This window comes from Euphorbia lathyris, chromosome 2, assembly GCF_963576675.1.
Source record: "Euphorbia lathyris chromosome 2, ddEupLath1.1, whole genome shotgun sequence".
Classification (NCBI taxonomy): Eukaryota; Viridiplantae; Streptophyta; class Magnoliopsida; order Malpighiales; family Euphorbiaceae; genus Euphorbia; species Euphorbia lathyris.
In genome coordinates this window covers 18,948,366-18,967,515 of record NC_088911.1, presented here as the reverse complement: position 1 = coordinate 18,967,515, position 19,150 = coordinate 18,948,366, and the positions used below count along the sequence as shown (strand labels likewise).

The 19,150-nt window shown below is 38.6% G+C and overlaps 1 protein-coding gene across 3 annotated transcripts; it reads right to left on the bottom strand.

Annotated features, from left to right (window-relative positions):
- Nucleotides 1-10,281: 10,281 nt before the first annotated feature.
- On the bottom strand, nt 10,282-18,650 carry LOC136217091 (uncharacterized). Of its 3 annotated transcripts, none has more exons than XM_066003670.1 (10): nt 17,609-18,650; nt 17,403-17,501; nt 17,082-17,275; nt 15,801-15,991; nt 15,486-15,594; nt 15,081-15,382; nt 14,355-14,765; nt 13,006-13,087; nt 11,097-12,905; nt 10,282-10,593 (listed from the first exon to the last, which is right to left on the bottom strand). In XM_066003670.1, the coding sequence occupies exons 1-10, from the start codon at nt 17,674-17,676 to the stop codon at nt 10,430-10,432; spliced, it is 3,429 nt and encodes a 1,142-aa protein (XP_065859742.1). In that variant the 5' UTR covers nt 17,677-18,650; the 3' UTR covers nt 10,282-10,429. The 3 variants fall into 3 exon arrangements, with proteins under 3 accessions (XP_065859742.1, XP_065859743.1, XP_065859744.1); XM_066003671.1 differs by having other exon boundaries at nt 17,403-17,498; nt 17,609-18,649; XM_066003672.1 differs by lacking the exon at nt 14,355-14,765 and having other exon boundaries at nt 17,609-18,649.
- Nucleotides 18,651-19,150: the final 500 nt, after the last annotated feature.

Here is a 19,150-nt window from a genome sequence, read left to right as displayed (position 1 = left end):
TACTCACCACTACACTATCATTTCACTTATGTCTATTATTAACTATTTAAGAATAAATAATAATATTATAAGTTAAATAATTAAAATATGATTTAGTATTATTTTTTTGGGATAATTACTAATCTAGCCCAATGAAGAACCCCACTTTACATATCTAACCCACCTTCCTTTCATTTTACCAAATTAGACAAATAAACCCATTTTGGACAAAACTACCCTTATTCTCATATAACAACCATCTCCTCTTTCCCTTTCATTTACTTTCACATTCTCACAGAAAAATTTATCAACTCAACCCAAGATCTAAAGATATCCATACCCCATTCAAGTTCATGTAAGTATCATTCCCTCATTTTTCATACATATTACTAGAAATACACAGTTGGTTTTCGAATACATTTGTTTGAATCTTGACATTTTCCGATTCCGCCATTGTCTCCCGATCTGTCGCATTCGGTGGTCAAATGCGACACAGATAATAAAATGCGACAAGGACTAATATATAGCTTGTCGCATTTATATCCATGTCGCATTTGCGGTCGCATTTGGCGGTCGCATTTGATGTACCATGTCGCATTTGGCAGTCGCATTTTGGTATAGCTTGTCGCATTTGAGTCGCATTTTGGTGTATCATGTCGCATTTGAGCTTCATTTACATATGAATTGGCTTTATTATGTTTTGATCACGTGTCCATTTTACTAAATGTAGAAGTATGTCAACCAAAGAGAGGTGTACGTGTTTTTTATCTTGGAACGGACAGTGGACTACAGAAGGAAAAGTGATGACATACGTGGGTGGTAAAGCGAAGTTGTTGGTTTTGCCAATAGATATTGACTTGTAAAAGTTGAAAGAGAAAGTTTATGGTGCACTCCGCGTTGACTCAACCTCGTATGATCTCCAAATGTCAATGTAGGCGACATATGGTCCAAATAAACTGTGTGGTGGGATAGCAGATATTGATGACGATGGAGATGTCATGGGATTCATAGAGTACTGCCGAATGAATCCGAACGATTTGATTCCAGTGTATGCTACTCTAAACATGCGAACAATACAAGCTTCAACATTGCGACCTAACAAGGATGGACATGTTGGTCAAAGCAAACCAACGGAAGTAGTAAGTAATGATCCCACCATCGAACTGGATGCTCCTATACATGGTAAGGATGACAACGAGTGTGGAAATGGCATCGATGATTATATGAATAATGATAATCACGATCATTATGATGAGCATTATGATAATGATTATTGTTACGATAATGGTGATAATGTGGAGAATGAAGATACCACTCAGAATGAAATTCCTGTTAAAAGTGTTCACGAAACAGTTAAGCAATCTAAATGCGTCCAACGTATCCCATATGAGGATGGCGATGAAGATAGAATGAAAAGGATGACTGATCCATTTCGATGGTGTCCAAAGCCATGCGATGCGCCCGTGAATATGATTGCACCTAAACAATCAAACAGAGATACTGCTTTGAGGGTCAATGATATATTTTCAAACAAAGTTGAATTGCAAGATTCACTTGGAAAATATGCAATTGAAAATAAGTTTGAATGGAAGGCTTACAAATCAAACAAGTCTTTGTTTGAGGTGAAATGTAAGGATGTGGGCAAATGCAATTGGAGGGCTAGAGGGATCGTCATTCCAGGTTCCAATTTGTTCAGGCTTTCAAGAATAGATGGTATGGACATGCATGCTTGTGGGAGAGATCAGATATGTCCGCACCATAGGCAAGCGGGGAAACGTGTTGCAGGGATACTACTCCGAAGTAGGTTTGATTTGGAAAATCGGGTGCATCGACCAAAGGATATTGTTTTTGATTTTGAACGAGATTTTTCTGTCAATCTTTCTAATATGCAAGCTTGGAGAGCAAGACACTAGGCATTGGAAGCACAAAGTGGTTCCCCGGAGGAATCGTTCATGTTGTTGCCGGACTACTGTGAGATGTTGAAAAGTACAAATCCGGGTACCGTGACACATATCGAGACAGATGATGATGATCAATTTAGATTTTTCTTTATGGCTATGGGTGCATCATTGAGAGGTTTTAAACTACATATTTGACCTGTCATTGTCGTTGATGGAACGTTTCTAAAAGGTAAATATCCCGGCATATTATACATTGCAGTTGGTGTTGATGCGAACAAAATGATCTTTCCTGTTGCATTTGGAGTTGGACCGAAAGAAAGTAATGAATCATGGCTCTGGTTTTTCAACAAATTGAAAGAGTGTCTGAATGATGTTGAAGATCTAGCCATTATATCAGATCGGAGCCAAAGCATTATACATGCAGTTAGTTTGGTTTTTCCTAATGTTGTTCACGGGGCGTGCGCACGTCATCTGCAACAAAATGTTAAGGCCAAATTTCGTGGAATTCGTAAGATAGATGAGGCATTTTGGAAATGTGCAAAATCCTATCGGGTATCTGATTTTGAGGAATCCTTTGCAACACTTCGTTCACTACATTCCGGTGCTGCCGAATATTTACTACAAGCTGGAAAAGAGAAATGGTCCCGTGCATTCTTCTGTGGTCGTCGATATAACATTATCACGACGAATGTGGCAGAATCATTCAACGCGTTAATGGTGGAGGCTAGACGTCTACCAATCACAATGTTGGTTGAGTTCATACGCATGACACTACAAAAATGGTTTTACGAGAGACGTACAGAAGCAGGTTATAAACGTGTATTCTATTTTATTTTATTTTATTTAGACATACGTAATTATTTACGAGATTAATATGTTTCTGCAGAAGAACGTGTGGGCTATTTGGCAAGGAAGCCGGAAGAAAGGATGATAAAGCGTGTAGAGACAGCGATACGTTGTTCATATTTCCCTGTGGATAATCACACCTTTCAAATCGGTGATCGGGTTAAGGGGGGACTTGTTGATTTAAATGCAGGAACATGTACGTGCAGGAAATGGCAACTAGCACAATTTCCATGTGAACACGTATGCAAAATTGCTTCCAAACATAGGATGGATAACGCCTATAGGTGGGTACATCGCTACTACACCAACGAGTCAGTTAAGTTGGCATGGGGTGAGTCGATATATCCACTTGGTCATCAATTAGAATGGAAAGTGAACGAGAATCCTATGAAAGTGCTTCCTCCTAAGAAGGAGGGACGGTCTGCTGGTCGACCAAAAGGTCAAAAAAGAAGGCCATCTGTGGGTGAAGATGTAATTCGCACAAGGTGTAGCAGATGCGGAAGCATCGGTCATAATCATTTGAATTGTCCATCCATGCTTCCAAACACTAGTCGGCTTCCTAGTGTAATCTCAAGTTCAGCAAGTTGTTCTAACACTACTACCTCGAAGCATTTATGATCATTTGTCTTTATCATGTGCTTGTATGATTCTATTGGGGACAAACAAATTTATATTGTATAATACTTTATCTTGTTATCTTGTACAAATTGTGAATACTTCACGTCACATTTGAGCGCATTCCACTCAAATGCGACAGGGTTTATAAGAATCCTAGTCGCATTTGTGCGTTGAATGCGCTCAAATGCGACTCAGGAAATTCATTGTGAATGCTTCGCGTCGCATTTGAGCGCATTCCATTCAAATGCGACAGGGTTTAGAAGAATCCTAGTCGCATTTGTGCGTTGAATGCGCTCAAATGCGACTCAGGATTCTTCTAAACCATGTCGCATTTGAATGGAATGCGCTCAAATGCGACGCGAAGCATTCACAATGAGCGACTCAGGAAATTCATTATGAATACTTGACGTCGCATTTGAGCGCATTCCTTTCAAATGCGACAGGGTTTATAACAAATTGTGCATAAATATTACATATATAACAACATCATGAATCAGAGTACAATATCATTTGAAGTCTAACAAACGTCCATGAAACAACTCAACCGTAAGTCGTAAACGAAAGAAAGCGCCATCCGTAGAATTGTATGGATATACATAAGAGTCGTCATGCGGGAGATCATGTAATCCACTTAAGAATTGTGCGTTTATGCAAGTCCAAACGCCACAGTCATTTGAGCCGGACATTTGTTGTGGCACCCCTGTAACTCTGCTCCAAGTGATCATCCGTCGCACATTTTCCCGTCCATCTACGAAATAGCCACTCAATTCCATTACTCTAACAATGACTTGCAAGGGTGTTTGGAGAACCGCATCCAAAGGTTGCTCCGACATGTTTGATACAAGACTGACATATATATATAAGTGCATATTCCCCAACTCGAACACTCCTAGGATCCAGTGCTCTTGCTTGTAATTTATCGGAATAAACACTCTTTTCACTGTGTGCCAAGGGCGTACAAAATTATCTGCATCACCTTTTACTCTTCGTACGAAATAGTCTTCACTATCCCACCCCGGTTCATTGAACCCCTTCACAAACATGGCTTGGCACATACATCCAACAAAGTCAGTATCAACAGTGGTCCATTCTGCAGCCACATCAGTTTGTACTGACTGTCGTCTAAGTAAATACAGCCAACCATTGATATGCTACAATAAGATTATGCAAACATTTAATACAGTAAAAGTCACATACTTACAAATGAATATGATATAAGATTAAGGTTACCTCATTCCAGATATACGTCCCCACATCCCGAAGTGTATTGAAAATTTTTGCATCCAAACTGTATATTTCTAAACCTTTCAAACGTATTCCCTGAGTTGATTCAGGCCCGTTGATCCACGATTCCAGCTCTTCTATCAAACATGCATCTATTTGGTGGCGCTGATCATCAACATTACAAATGACTGGTCTTTCCTCAAATCCGGACTTGATATGGCCACCATATAATGCTACTGGATCGGTGTACTTTAATGGATCGGTCCACGGCGAATTCAAATACTTGCTAACCTTAGCAACCCATTTACCTTTTCCACGTACTACTTTTGTTCCACGTCCTACTCCTTTTCCACGTCCTGCTCCTTTACCTCTAACTGTGCCTCCACCTCGGGTTGGAACTATACCTCCTCGAGTATTTTCCTTAACTTCATCTTTTCCGGTCCCTCGACCTTTATCTTCTTTTGGATCAACCACCTACAAAAACATGGTAATGAATAATTCATACGTGAAAGCTGTAATTCAACATCTTGTCGCATTGGAGATGAATGCGCTCTAATGCGACAAGCCATAGTGCAACATCTTGTCGCATTGGAGATGAATGCGCTCTAATGCGACAAGCCATAGTGCAACATCTTGTCGCATTGGAGATGAATGCGCTCTAATGCGACAAGCCATAGTGCAAAATCTTATCGCATTCAAGCGCATTCCACTACAGAATGCGACACAGAGATACGATATGTATAAATTCAACCAACTTATACCTCTTGCTGCAACTTTGGTGTCACTTCCTCAGGCACAGAATCATCAAGATGGACAATCTCATCTAATTGCGCAACTTCCTCCTGCACAGAATCGTCTGGTACCACAATAACATTCTGAACCTCCTCATCTTGAACCATATCTGCCTCTTGTTCCTTTCCATCTTTCATCGGCTCCTCTTGAACCATACCTGCCTCTTGTTCCTTTCCATCTTTCATCCGCCCCTCTTCGACCACTGGCTCCTCCCGAATTTTACTGGCCTCAGCCTCCTCATTCTCCACATTAGCATTGGGTCGACCCATCGCCTTTAATTCTTTTATATCTCCCTCAATCAATGATACCCGTTCATCTAGGTTGTCTAACCTACTGGCGACCTTACTAAATTGTCCCTTGCACCACGTATGATGCCTCTCAAGCACATCCGTTAGAACTTTTTGAAGTTGTTTTATCTCGGTCGTTTGTGACCGTGATGCAATGATATATCTATCAACTTCATCCCCTTCCTCACCACCCTCTTCATCATCACCTCCATCACCTCCATCATCACCCTCCTCTTCATCACCTTCCTCCTCATCACCTTCCTCCTCATCACTTTCCTCCTCCCCATCACCTTCCTCTTCCTCAGCTTCAACCTTCTCCTTACCTTTCATTATTGGGGCAAATATAGCATTTATATCAACTTCCCGTCCTTCAACATGGTCCACCAAATACGTGTACCAATCGAACTCTTTCTCTCTATCCTCAACCACAAGACACGCGTCTGGAGGATCAGCAACCTTACATTGAAAAAAAAAATAGCAATGTATTGGTAAACAAATACAAAGTAAAGAGAAACACACGAATCTCATTCCACTTACAGAAAACGTTTCTTTGATTGCTTTGTTTGAGGGGACTATTCTCTGGGACCATCTAAACAAGCGTGGAAGTGGGCTACCACTTCTCATTGTGTAATATGCATGAGTCACATTCCACAACTCAATAATCCAAGTCTGCAAATAAGAGGTATCCATTGATAAGAATTATAACATTGTCGCATTCCATTTGAATGCGCTCGAATGCGACATGGTTATAACCTAATCATGTCGCATTCCAATTTCAATGCGCTCGAATGCGACACGGTTTATAACCTAATCATGTCGCATTCCATTTTCAATGCGCTCGACTGCGACACGGTTATAACTCAATCATGTCGCATTTGAGCGCATTCCATTATAAATGCGACACAGATGGAAATTGGGCGCATTCAAACACTAAACATATATAGACAAATCATACACAAATTATACACAAATCATACCTGGAATACGTGTGCAAATCCAATAAGTTGATATGGCACACGTTTCCTATTTTCCGCTGCATTTGCCTCTAATTGCTTCAGTCTTTTGCTAATGGCCCAATCCAAGAACCTATACGTCTCCTCCCAAGCCAACGTCCCCCATGGAAACTCATTAAACAGGCTTGGATAATCTGCAAGATCCAAAACCCAATCCTTTGCATGCCTCTCGTTAGCATTATCCAATACATTGCCATGCACAAAGTACAACATGGCAATCATCACAGCATCTTGGTTAAATCGGTCGGTCACATCCTTCTTCTTCCATTGTACACTTTTCAAAACTTCAAAGAAGTGAATTGTCGTTATTGTCTCGTATTTCTTGAAGTACTTATTTCGCAACCTATGCGGCATCTCTAATTCATACATTCTTTCCATGAATTCCCCAATGTTTACCCCAAACCTTAAACCACTTATCAGGCCAAACTCCCAATCTCCAAACCGCATATCAACTCCCCTCACCCTGAACCACATCTCCCTGTGCTTACTTTCTTTATGTTTAATCTCCCGTGATAGGACATGATGCACTATTCCAGCAGAGAAACTAGCAACTTTCATATCCAAATATTGACCAAAACATGTTTTCCTATACATTTCTAGCTGCTTTTCACTCAAATACTTCTTTATCATGACCCCAGAATCCATATTAAACCTGACTGTTACTTGAGCATCCGAATTAACCGCCTTGGGATATTTGAAAATGGAACTATGTTTTCTCTTTTTAGATTCACTGGGATCATGCTGTAACAATTTTAAACATACACACATTAAATTCTCTAACAAAACTGACATATTCTATGTATAAGGCTTACAATCATGTCGCATTCGTCTGTGAATGCGCTCAAATACGACAATGTTTCATGGTGTATAATGTCGCATTTGAGCGCATTTAGGTAATAAATGCGACAGTTTAATAGAATGGCTCGTCGCATGTGTCGCATTTAGGTAACAAATGCGACACTATGTTCGCCTATTATACCTTGTCGCATTTGAGCGCATTTAGGTAACAAATGCGACCATATCTACATACAGTTAACATACGAGCGCATTTAATCCATTAATGGCGGTAACAGGGAAGAAGATGATGCATGCTTACCTTATGCTTTGTCCGTCCTTCCTCTTCGCTTGCCGCCGCCGCCGTCGCCGTCGCCTTCCGTTTTCTTGCCATCACAGTCGCGCTTCGCAGGGAAGAAAGAAACCGGAGATGAAAATGTCGAGGTAGGAGAAAATGAAAATGAAAATGTAGAGAAGAACAACCCGGATTATATATAGTGATGAGTTCAAAACGTAAAATGCAGTTGAAACGAACTGAAAATGAAGAAGATGAACCACAATGAAGTTGAATGGGAAAGGTCAGGTGAGGAAGTGGAAGTGGAAGGAGCGGGAGGTAGGAGATGAACCTTCAAACTAAAATAAGGGTAGTTTTGTCCAAAATGGGTTTATTTGTCTAATTTGGTAAAATGAAAGGAAGGTGGGTTAGATATGTAAAGTGGGGTTCTTCATTGGGCTAGATTAGTAATTATCCCTATTTTTTTCAATTTAGATAAATATCATTAAAAATTATTATATTTTTAGGTTAAAAAAATTATTATATTTTCTCAATATTAATACAGTTTAATTAGCATTTGATTTTAAATATATACAAATAAATTTTAAAAATCTAATAAATTTAAATTTAAGTTGAATTATAAAATACATATCCTATTAACATATTTACATGTTAGTTATTTTTTTAGTTATTAATAAAAAATAATCATTACTAATTTTAAAAGTATATATTTTCTTTAATTTTTATATTTATTTATCATGTTAAATTTATTAATTTGATATCATGTTTTGATACTAAATAAATGTTATTATATTAGTATAATTTTTATGAATATAGTTGATATTATATTATGTTATAAGATTAAATATGAATAAAAATATAATTTGCACATGATTTTTTAATACCGGTTGAACCTCGGTTGGATCCCGATTAAACCTCAAACCCTTGGCCCTTTGTCTTTTCCGATTATTTGACCGGTCCGGTTTTGACAACCATGGCAGAATGCTTGATTCACAGTGAAGACTCTAGGAGTGCTCTTTGGTCTAAACCTCCCCTTGGTGTGTTCAAAATATACACAGATGTTTCCAAACTCAAAGGTTTGGGTGGTATGAATATGGAATCAATGCGTTGTCAGTAGTGGAGCATATCCATTGAGCATTCTTTCGTTCTTCTTATAGTTCATTTAATAGAAGGTTGTAAAAATCTTATTTCTAATATTAATGACATTTCTGTCAGATTTATAAATCATTCTGCGAGTAAAGTGACTCATACTTTAACTAGATATTCTCATTTCTTGTCAGAACTTATCGAGTATTCTCATTTTTTGTCAAAACTTATCGAGTAAGTCTACTATCCCTCTAGACTTTATTTTACATTCCTTATATGCCGATTCCGTTTAGTGAAGCTTATTTTATTTGTTTAAAAAAAAAAAAAACCCTTTACACATATACTTTAATTCATCAACTTAATAAGAGATATATCCATCACATTACTTATTTCTGTTTATTAATTATTTGGTTTGTGAAAGTATTTACAATCTATCCATTGTAGAAAGAATTTCTACCATACTCTTGAAGAAAATACATGTTTAACCATATCAGTTTTTACTGCTAAATCAATTAGTCCAATTCTGCTGTAGAAGGAAGAAAAACAAAGGTGTTCTACTGTATGTTCAATTTGGTGACATTTGACATTTGACCCATTTTGGATGAAAAAAATGTCCGATACAATTTTTAACATGTAACATGTACACGTGCCAATTGTTTTATTTTATTTTTTTTCATACACACTTTAATATATGGATAAATAAGGAATTAATTTTTTTTCTTATTTATCCATATATAAAGTCCATATGGAAAAAAAAAAATTAAAACAACTGTCATGTATACATATCACGTGTCAAAAAGTGTGTCATGTAAGAAGAATTAACAAATCGGATAATTTTTTGGCTTAATAGACACCCAACACCCTAAACTTGTAACTTTTTTTCACCTGGCCCCCTCAACTTAGGGGACAACCTCTCAACCCCTCAACTCTCCAAAAACATCACATACAGCCTCTTACATCCTTATGTTGGGTCAAAATATTGACCCGTGTAGAAAACGCGCTTGACTGTTGACCACACCAATGCCACGTGTCATTTTTTTATTAAATTTTTCCAAGTGATTATTGTATGCGAGGTGTTGTCGCTGTTTGTCGTCGCTGCCTTATCGAGGTGCTGAGGTTGGCGATAGTGGTCGTCGAGATGAAATCACTTGGAAAAATTTAATAAAAAAATGACACGTGGAATTGGTGTGATCAACAGTCAAGCGCGTTTTCTACACGAGTCAATATTTTGACCCAACATAGGAGTGTAAGGGGTTGTATGTAATGTTTTTGGAGAGTGGAAGGGGTTGAGAGGTTGTCCCCTAAGTTGAGGGGGCCAAGTGAAAAAAAGTTACAAGTTTAGGGAGTTAAGTGCCTATTAAGCCTAATTTTTTTTATCCAAAATGTTACCAAATGATAGTACATGAGGCAAATGGCAAAATTTTGGAAACCATAGGGGCCAAATAAGACTATATGCCTTTCAAATATTATGCTAAATAAAAGTGAAGTTTCAATTGAACACCAATTTTTCTCAAGTACAAAGCCATTAATCACATCGCCCCTTAAACCTGGATAGTAGCTGGGAGCAAGAGATCATAAATGGCCCCATATACACAACCGTGGCTACAATTTCTACTATCTAAATTCGAAACCCATGTCTAGTAGCTCATTACCATAAACTCCCCGATTATGGCCGGCTGTGGAAAAAGGGTGTATCTGCTTAGCATTTGACCGTAGTTCCATCTCTATAAGCCTTTGTAGTGCCTCCGGATGATGACCTCCACCTCCCACATCACCACCTGAAGAAGATAACAAGCATAAAAACAATCATTTAGAGATATAGCCCGTTCTATTGGCGACAACAAAGGTGAAATCCACAATTCTTACACATGCTATAGAAAACTAGGAGGTGTCTTAAGTGAATTAAGTTCACAACCTAATCCCCACTGCACAAGGATGGGGACTATTTTCCCCATTTTGTAAATGGGGATGGAGAGTCCCCTTCTATACGGGGACAGGGAAGCAATCCTCATCCGCATCCCGTCCCATTTGCAACCCTACTTGGAAGGCACAACAGGTCAAATAATATCAAAAAAGATTTAAGCTTTTTTCTGGGATCAAATAAAACCCACCACATTCCAAGTCTATTATGAGACAGGATATGCAAACAGTCAGGATAATAAAACCCAGAAATACAAAGGACTCCTTTGTTAAATGAAAACATAAATTTTCAAGTATCCTAGGAAGACGAAAATAAAGTAACTAACACGAACAAGACAAAACATATTGGCAAGTGCTTTACCTTGAGGTGGAATTCCAGGGCCACCAAAGCTAGGTGGCTTTTGACCAAAAGGGAACCCTTGCATCAGGTTGGGTTCTTGCATAAAATTGGTGGCCTGATTGTTAGGATGTGGAGACATAGATGCTCCCCTAGGAAATCCACGTAAAAGGTGAGGGGGGAAATTGCCAGGTATATGCATTTGTTGCAACATTGGATTATGTGGGTTAGGATCTAATCCAGTCATTCCAGTATTAGGATGGTGGAAAGAAGGGCGAACCATATTTGCAGGGAATTGATGATTTGGAGGATCATGGTGAATAATGTTCTCTGGGGCCATGAATTTCATTTGAGCATTGCTATTAGCGGGATGAGAATCTAGTGGATGAAACCTGGGCCCGCCATGATTCAACTGAGAAGGACGCAGCTGTGGAGATGATGACTGGCCATGAATCTTATGATACTGAACATCAGGTTCCCTCATATCATAAGGACCGCGGAAGATGCCCGGACCTTCTTGACCGCTATGATACTGAACATCAGGTTCCCTCATATCATAAGGACCACGGAAGATGGCTGGACCTTCTTGACCGCCTATCATAGTTCTCTCATCCTGGTAAACAGAATTCAAAGCTGCTAGTTTTTCTGCAACGCCTACTGCTCTTTCAGGTCTCGATAGTAACTCTGCTTTCGCCAAGTTCCTGCCAGACATAAAGTTTTGAAGATTCAGAGAATCATTAGCTGCAATCAGGGAATCCTCTTCAGGAAGTCGACTTCCAGCAGATCCATCAAAGCCACCAAGCTTAGATCTGAATTCAGTTCGAAGTTCAGATGGATCTACTTTGCTTTGAATATCAAACCCTAAAAGTCGCTGACCAATTGTCTCTGGTGTCGCATGTGGTCTCTGGTTTGATGCCAGAACACTATTCCCACGACCCGGGATGCTGGATGCAATATCAGCTGTTGAACCAAGGATATTATCCACCATAGGAAAAGAAGATTCTGAGTTATCAACTCTGAGTGATTCACTCGGGCCTCTTTGGGCAGAAGTTGGCGCTCCAACTGACTTCAGCTCTTTCATAAAGGCAGTTCCAAAAAGTGTTTCAAGAGTCAAGGGCTTTCCCGCATTGGAAATGTTTTCAGTCTCCATGGAATCATGAAATGTAGTGCCGAGATTCTCTACTTCAATATTTTGTCTGTCTGAAGATACAATTCCTAAACCGGAGAACGGCTCAGCTCCCTTCTGTAACAGGGAAAGGAGGTGCTGTGATGCATGATTATCAACCCCAGCTTTCTTCTGCTCTGCGTCAGCAACCAAACCATTCCAGCCCTCCACATGTGGCTGCAACACGGGGGCAATTTCTGTAATTTCAGACATTATTGACTGTTCAAGGTCTTCACATGTCAGTACAGCTGGAACTGCCTCTAGCTTATCTATAGTTTCAACATTTCCAAGCATTGAATTGGGCATCACATGCCCATCTGCAATTCCAGACAATTGCAAAGGAAAGCTTGGAAGAATGTTCTCGGTTGCTCTATCATCAAAAACCTGGGAGCCACTTTTTTCGCTGACATCAATTAATGATCCACTTTTCTCACCACCAACAATCAACGTTTCGCCATTCTCACCACCAACAATCAATGATCCGCTCTTCTCACCACCAACAATTAGTGATAGCAAATCGCTGGACCTGCCGGATGAGAGATCATCAATTGATTTAGTGGTCCTGAAAAAGGAGGGCTCGTCAACTGGTTTATTAGGCCTGCCAGGAAAGAAATCGTCAGCTGGTTCGTTGGGCCAGCTAGATGAGAGATCATCAATTGGTTTCTTCTCTGCAATAACAGGATGTAGACAATAAATAAAGATTAGAAATTAAGCTTAAGCTCGGCAAACGCTATTAATTGTGAACACTAAGAAATCAATTTCAAATACCTTCTTCAAGGAACCATTGAGCGAACTTGGAAGACTGAACCATGTGAGGGCTCCACGAGTCATCAACCTTAACATCATTACGCTGCAGGATGAATAAAGGATATTAAAACACATTATGGAACTTCATACTCAAAACTCTCTACTGTAACACATCTCTGCTTCCAAATTGTCAAGTGCAGCAACCAACAAACATATTCATTTGTTTTGAGAACACCACAAATATCAGCTGGATGTGAAACTACACAAATTAAGCAAAGGTGGAATTCATTCACACAACTGCTCCCACGTGTCTTCTTTTGAAAAGCATTCTGATAATTCAAACCCATAAAAATGATAATAATTTTACTTGGTTAACCATTAGAATATCCAACAGGCTGAAAATTACTTCAATCAAATAGTCTACAGGCAAAAAGATATTATCATGTTGGTTAGCAGGCTCTTCTTGTGTTCGACTATATTAATCTTTGTGGACCATGGACGGCCAGGACAGCGGACATATCTTTCCCAAGATGACTCGTAACTGTTATATAGATGAAACTAAGAAATTTGCATCATCAGTGGCACAGTTTTTGCAATAGATCTAGAGAACAATCAGCAATTAAACAACTATCAGATATCATGATGGTGGCAGTGAGGAAGGTTTTCATTCTGTCAATTAATAATAATGATTTTAGGGGAAGAAACTGGAAATTGACATCCAATAACAAGCACAGCAATATGTAGGATTTGCATGGTCTAAGGGTCCAAAGAACTATACATAAATAGGGCTGTAAATGAGCCGAGCCGCTCATGAGCGGCTCGATGTTCGGCTCGATAAAAGCTCGATTGTGTTCGGATCGATAAAAGATCGATCGTGTTCGGCTCGATTAATACGACCCAAGCTTGAGCACGGTGAAGCGCGGCTCGAAAGCTCATGCGCAACCTCCATTATAGGGTCATGAACAAGCTCATGAGCAAGCTCGATTATAATGTTCACGAACACGCTCGTGAGTAAGCTTGATTTGATTATCTTTTAAAAATAACATTTCTATAAAGGTGAAAATGTAAAACAACATAGTTTTGTGTAAAATTTAGTTTTATAGGTTTCAAAAGTATGTAGTTTTGTGTTAAAGAAAGTTCAAATCAATATAATTAATGAACATAATTAATGAGTTTTTCGTGAGCGAAGTTCATGAACTGAATTAACGAGCTGCTCGCAAGCAAAGCTCGTTAACAAGCTCGCAAATAGCTTGTGAGCAGCTCACGAACAAAATGTTGAGCTCGAGTTCGTCAATTTTCTAGCGAGCCGAGCCTAAGTTGGCCAAAGCTCGGCTCGATTACAGCCCTATACATAAAGAGAACAAGTTTACCTCGGTGATACTGGAGGGGCCAACACCATTTAGTGTCAAAGCACTGCCAAAGAGCTTGTCAAGGATTGAGGTTGAATGGGCTGGTCTAGATTCACCAACAATTTTACTACCCAGCACATCATTAGCATCATGCTCCATGATTTCAGTACTCTCTGTACCCTCTAAAGGTTCTAAAACTTTAGACTGATTATCCTTGTTAACTGGATATTTTGAAATATCTGCACCCAATGAAGGATTCAGTATCTTTTCACTCCGTTTATTAACAGAAAACCGAATGCTTGGACCACCTAACAGCTCCCCTCTAGAATCAATTTCTTCTAAAGATAGTTTCTCTTCCTGATTATTAGAATCCCCACTTAATAAGCTATTTCCTTTGGCGTGAAAAAGCCTACCATCCGATTCATTGCCAATCTACACATGTAATTAATAAAATATCGTTCAATAAATGATGGTTTACTCAGTAATAATAATATTAATAGTCAATCAGAGCATTCTAAATTATATTATACTAACCACTTAAACGAAGGTAACAGTTTTCATAGCTAACAGAAGGAGAAATATATTCAAGAAGACCATATATCTTTGCTGCTCTGTTCGTTTTGTCTCATTAGTTAAAGACAAATGGACATGGAAGTTTAGACATGTATTGATAAAGGGTCTCTGGCTATCCATACGACTTCTCAATTGAATCAGATAAAGAAAAGAAAAATAATGCAAAAGAACTACCTCCAATGGTTGAGGATGGGTCAATGATTTATTTCCAATATTCTTCTCCACAATAGGACTTGAAAAACCAGGGGGCACAAGAGGTCTAGATATAGGAGCTGCTGAAGGAACTGAAGACTTATCCGAATCATTATTTGAAGTCACTGGCTCATCTGATTCATTTCTTTTATTCAGGAATTTCTTATTGTCTTTTGGATCATCCACCAATTCACTAAAATCGAAGCTATCTTTCCTCTTTTCTGGATTCTTCTGCTTTTCTTGAAAGCTTTTATGCTGTTCCTTCCTCATCAGCTCAAATGAAGCTGAATGGAAAATTGTCACATAAAAAATTAACATGATTTGACAATAAATCAACGCCACATAACGGCAACATAGAACATACTCTTGTACAATAGGAACCATTACCTCTTCTCTTTCTTTCCTCTTCTGCTCTATCCTCACTTGTGTACTCAGAAGAACCAAATGTTTCGTCATTGAGTGAGTCATTAATTTCCCTACGTGAATGAGGTACAGCCTGAAAATTACAGGGCAATTAAATTGATTCCAATGGGAGATTCAGATGACATTTTCTGCCAATGCAAATTCCTAATTCAGTTGCTTTGTTTGAATTATGGATCAAAAAGTATCCATACTCTCAAGTCAAGAACCAATTATGCCTCATATTAAGAAAATCCAGCTTGTAATGTAATAATAATACCAACAAAAAAGAAAGGGTTTCACCTTATAAGGGCGAGGTGGGTGATATGGCTCATTGCTCCTGTTAAGTGGGTATTGATCATTAGCTCGAGTCTTTGGAACTGATGTCCCGGTAACATATCCAGCTGGTCTTGGAAAAGAACCGCTCCCAAGAAGTCCATCATGCTCAGGAACTTGCCAAGCACGCCGAGATTGGTTCCCACGCTTTGCAGAATCTATGCATTAATGTTAGTTTTCAACCAGTCACAACACATGTTTCTATACAGTAACAAACAGAGACACGTCAAGATTACAAAAAGTGGATCACAACAATCCAATTAACAGCAAAAGTTTAAAGACCAACAAACTGAATTGGAAAAATTCATCGAGCGAACACATTGGACACACTTATCACTTTCACTTTTCTAATCCAGTCAGCTAGTATGGGACGAATCAACAATAAGTTGGGCGTTATTTCTTTAACATCTCTAAAACTTGACACACAGTGCGCACTTCATGTGTATTCTTAGGTACGTCTACACCTTCGTTCATCATGCATCTAAAGGAGTCTGTTACATTGATTTCTAAAGAGAATTTTTAGAAATAGATTAGACCAATCTGAAGCAAGTACAGTCTTAACATGTTTTCCATGGGAAACTTTTTTGTGTCTCTTGATACCTAAGAATTCCACAATTAAGGATAGAAGTAATGAGGAACATGAAACCAGGCCTCGAATAAAAAGTGCTAACTCCTAATTTCCAATCAAGCAAAACCCTATATTCCCCAAAATCTCATAAAAAACCTAATCAGCTGTTAAATTCTAGAATGTGTTAGTGTAATAATTCAATAGATCAACTTGTATCTGAAATTATGAATCACGTGTACCCTTATTGAAGAAAATAAAAAGAGAGGAGAGGGCAGAGGGAGAAATTTCATTCTCCTCAAAGAAAAATGTCAGTTTTCTATGGAATGAAACATAGGCCTCCTCATGCCACAGAGTATGCACGCTTAAGCATCTTAAGAATTGCCAGCTTCCCTATTCTTGCTTCATGATGGGGGGGAATTTAGAAAGCTAGAGATTATTTAACAAATTTGCTCATATTTTTTTTAAAAAACCTCATTTTAAAAAAGATTAATCAATGCAATCAGTTGATTATTAAAAGACCACGGGAATCATTCCTAAATATACCCTTCACTTCAGAAGGTCAGGAGTTACTTCCAAATAAAACACACAAAAGTAGAAATTTAAAATATTGTTCTAGGGATCAATCCCCACAACTGAAACATATTTAGGTTAGGAAAGACCAGTAATATGGTAAGGCTGACCTGAGTCCAAATCAGATTGTGAATCACTATCACGATCACTCCTTCCAGAGGAACGACTATCCCATCTTCCATGAATACTCCGAGATCCATCTCCTCTTGTAGGTGGGGATGAACTATAATCATTGCGTCTGTAACTTTGGGATGTCAAGCCGCCAGAAATTCTGAATCGATCCTGTGAAGCATCCTCAAATTCGCTGGTGGACAGAGAGACACAGAAGAAGTGAAATTAGCTTGAAAGCATCACAAGAGGAAAGCAATAGTTTCAAACTAAGCAACTGAAACTGTCATCTGTATCTTCAAATTCGTACAAGTGTAGCTGACCTCAAAATCGATTCGTCAAAACCACTGGGTAACTTTTTGCAAACATCCAAGCCACTCAACGATAGTAGAAAGTCTCTTGTATATGAAATTGTGAACCTACTGGATCATTTAACCTCATTAAATAAGTAATCTCAAGAAAAGCAATAATAGAAAGAAGATTCAGGTCGATATGGAAATCAGAAAATGTAAATATACAAGCGAATTACTTTTGTGATTCCTGTCTTGCTTCAGCATGCGCATTCAGTTCATATTGCTCCTGATTCTCTAAGTTCATCTTGCTAGTACTTAAATTTCACAAAAAGCAAATAACACTGGATCACTATTGTTCTCTTGAATACAAGAGTCAATAGTCACCACCTATCAACTAGAACATGCAATCCGGCATCCGATAAGCAATACCATACATCCGCACCCAACTACTCCTATCTCCACCTTCGGAAACTATCTGTACAACACTGCTAACTAATCTAGATCGAAGAGTCAAATGATAAATTTATCTCTATTTCAGGAGGAGAAGTCAATAGATTATTGCTCACTCAACACCCAGAAATTCCATCCAATCAGATTCAAAAACCGCATCCGGTATGAAAGAAAGAACAAAAAGCCAAACACCAGCAACTGTCAAGCTAAATCCACCTTCTGAGTTCACGCCGTTCTATATCTCTAAGAAGGATGCCCTAACCATCCAACAGCTACACCAGCACAATCCCCGATAAAACTCACAAGCTATCAATATCCCTAAAACCTCTTCAATTAAAAGTCTGTGAAAACAAAACGCGATCACTGCCACGAAACAGCTGCAAGAAACACCATCATATACAAAGAATCGCTAAATTCTTCCAATCAAGACTCGACTTAGCACCCCCCTACACCATCTCTATGATTGTAAAAAACGATTACCGAACTCACGAAATCAGCAGCTTCCAATGAGATGAAATGAAACAAATTATAGGGTTTTGTTACAATTTATGGAGCTAAAAAAACTAGGGTTTTGTTACAATTTAAAGAGATCGGAGGGTCCAGAAGACAGGTAGAAAGCCAAAGGAGATTAAAATCAGTCAAAGCGAAATTAATCTACAAATCTGTAACCAGTATCTTGGATCGGAGACTTTGTGCATTACACAGAGAGGATTGAGAAAGAACTTGTGGAACAGATTTGCAGAAATGAGGTTATTCGCATTCTCAACTGTTAGGGAGAAAATAGAAGAAAATTGTAGTATTGCAGAAAGAAAAAATGTAAGTTGCGTTATCCCACGCGCCTTCGCTTGCGTGAACTCTTAATTTTCGTGAGCCGGCCGCCAAATAAAGCAATTGCTGCACGGACTGTATTGACGTTTCTATTTATTGGCTCCAAAGGCGCGTGTGCGAAAACCCACCCCATACTTTTAAAGGCCAAATATACCATTAACAGCCTAATCTTGTATGTTTTTATTAATTTTTGAATGTAAAATTAAATATAATTCAAATTAAGTACTTCAATTTAAGTCTATTTTGTTTCAAAGTAAATAATTTAGTAATCTCACTATCAAAAAACATAATAATAATTTAGTAATCTCAGCCTATATGCCCTGACCCTTATATTTAAGGGGGCGTTTGGTTCACAATGGGTAAGGGAAAATGAATCAAGAAAGAGAAACTAAAGGGAAGGAAAGGAATAAGCATTCATACCTCTATGTGTTTGGATATGCTTAGGAAAGGAAATGCAATTCCACTCCATTCCCTTTGTGGATGTTTGGTTCAAATAGGGA

Excerpts from the sequence above, each read along its gene's own strand:
- LOC136217091 (XM_066003670.1), bottom strand. The coding sequence starts at position 17,676 with ATGAACTTAGAGAATCAGGAGCAATATGAACTGAATGCGCATGCTGAA. Across the intron at positions 17,276-17,402 it reads TTTGACGAATCGATTTTGAG|CGAATTTGAGGATGCTTCAC; the intron begins GTCAGCTACACT and ends TCTGTCCACCAG. Across the intron at positions 13,088-14,354 it reads GCCCCTCCAGTATCACCGAG|CGTAATGATGTTAAGGTTGA; the intron begins GTAAACTTGTTC and ends TTCATCCTGCAG.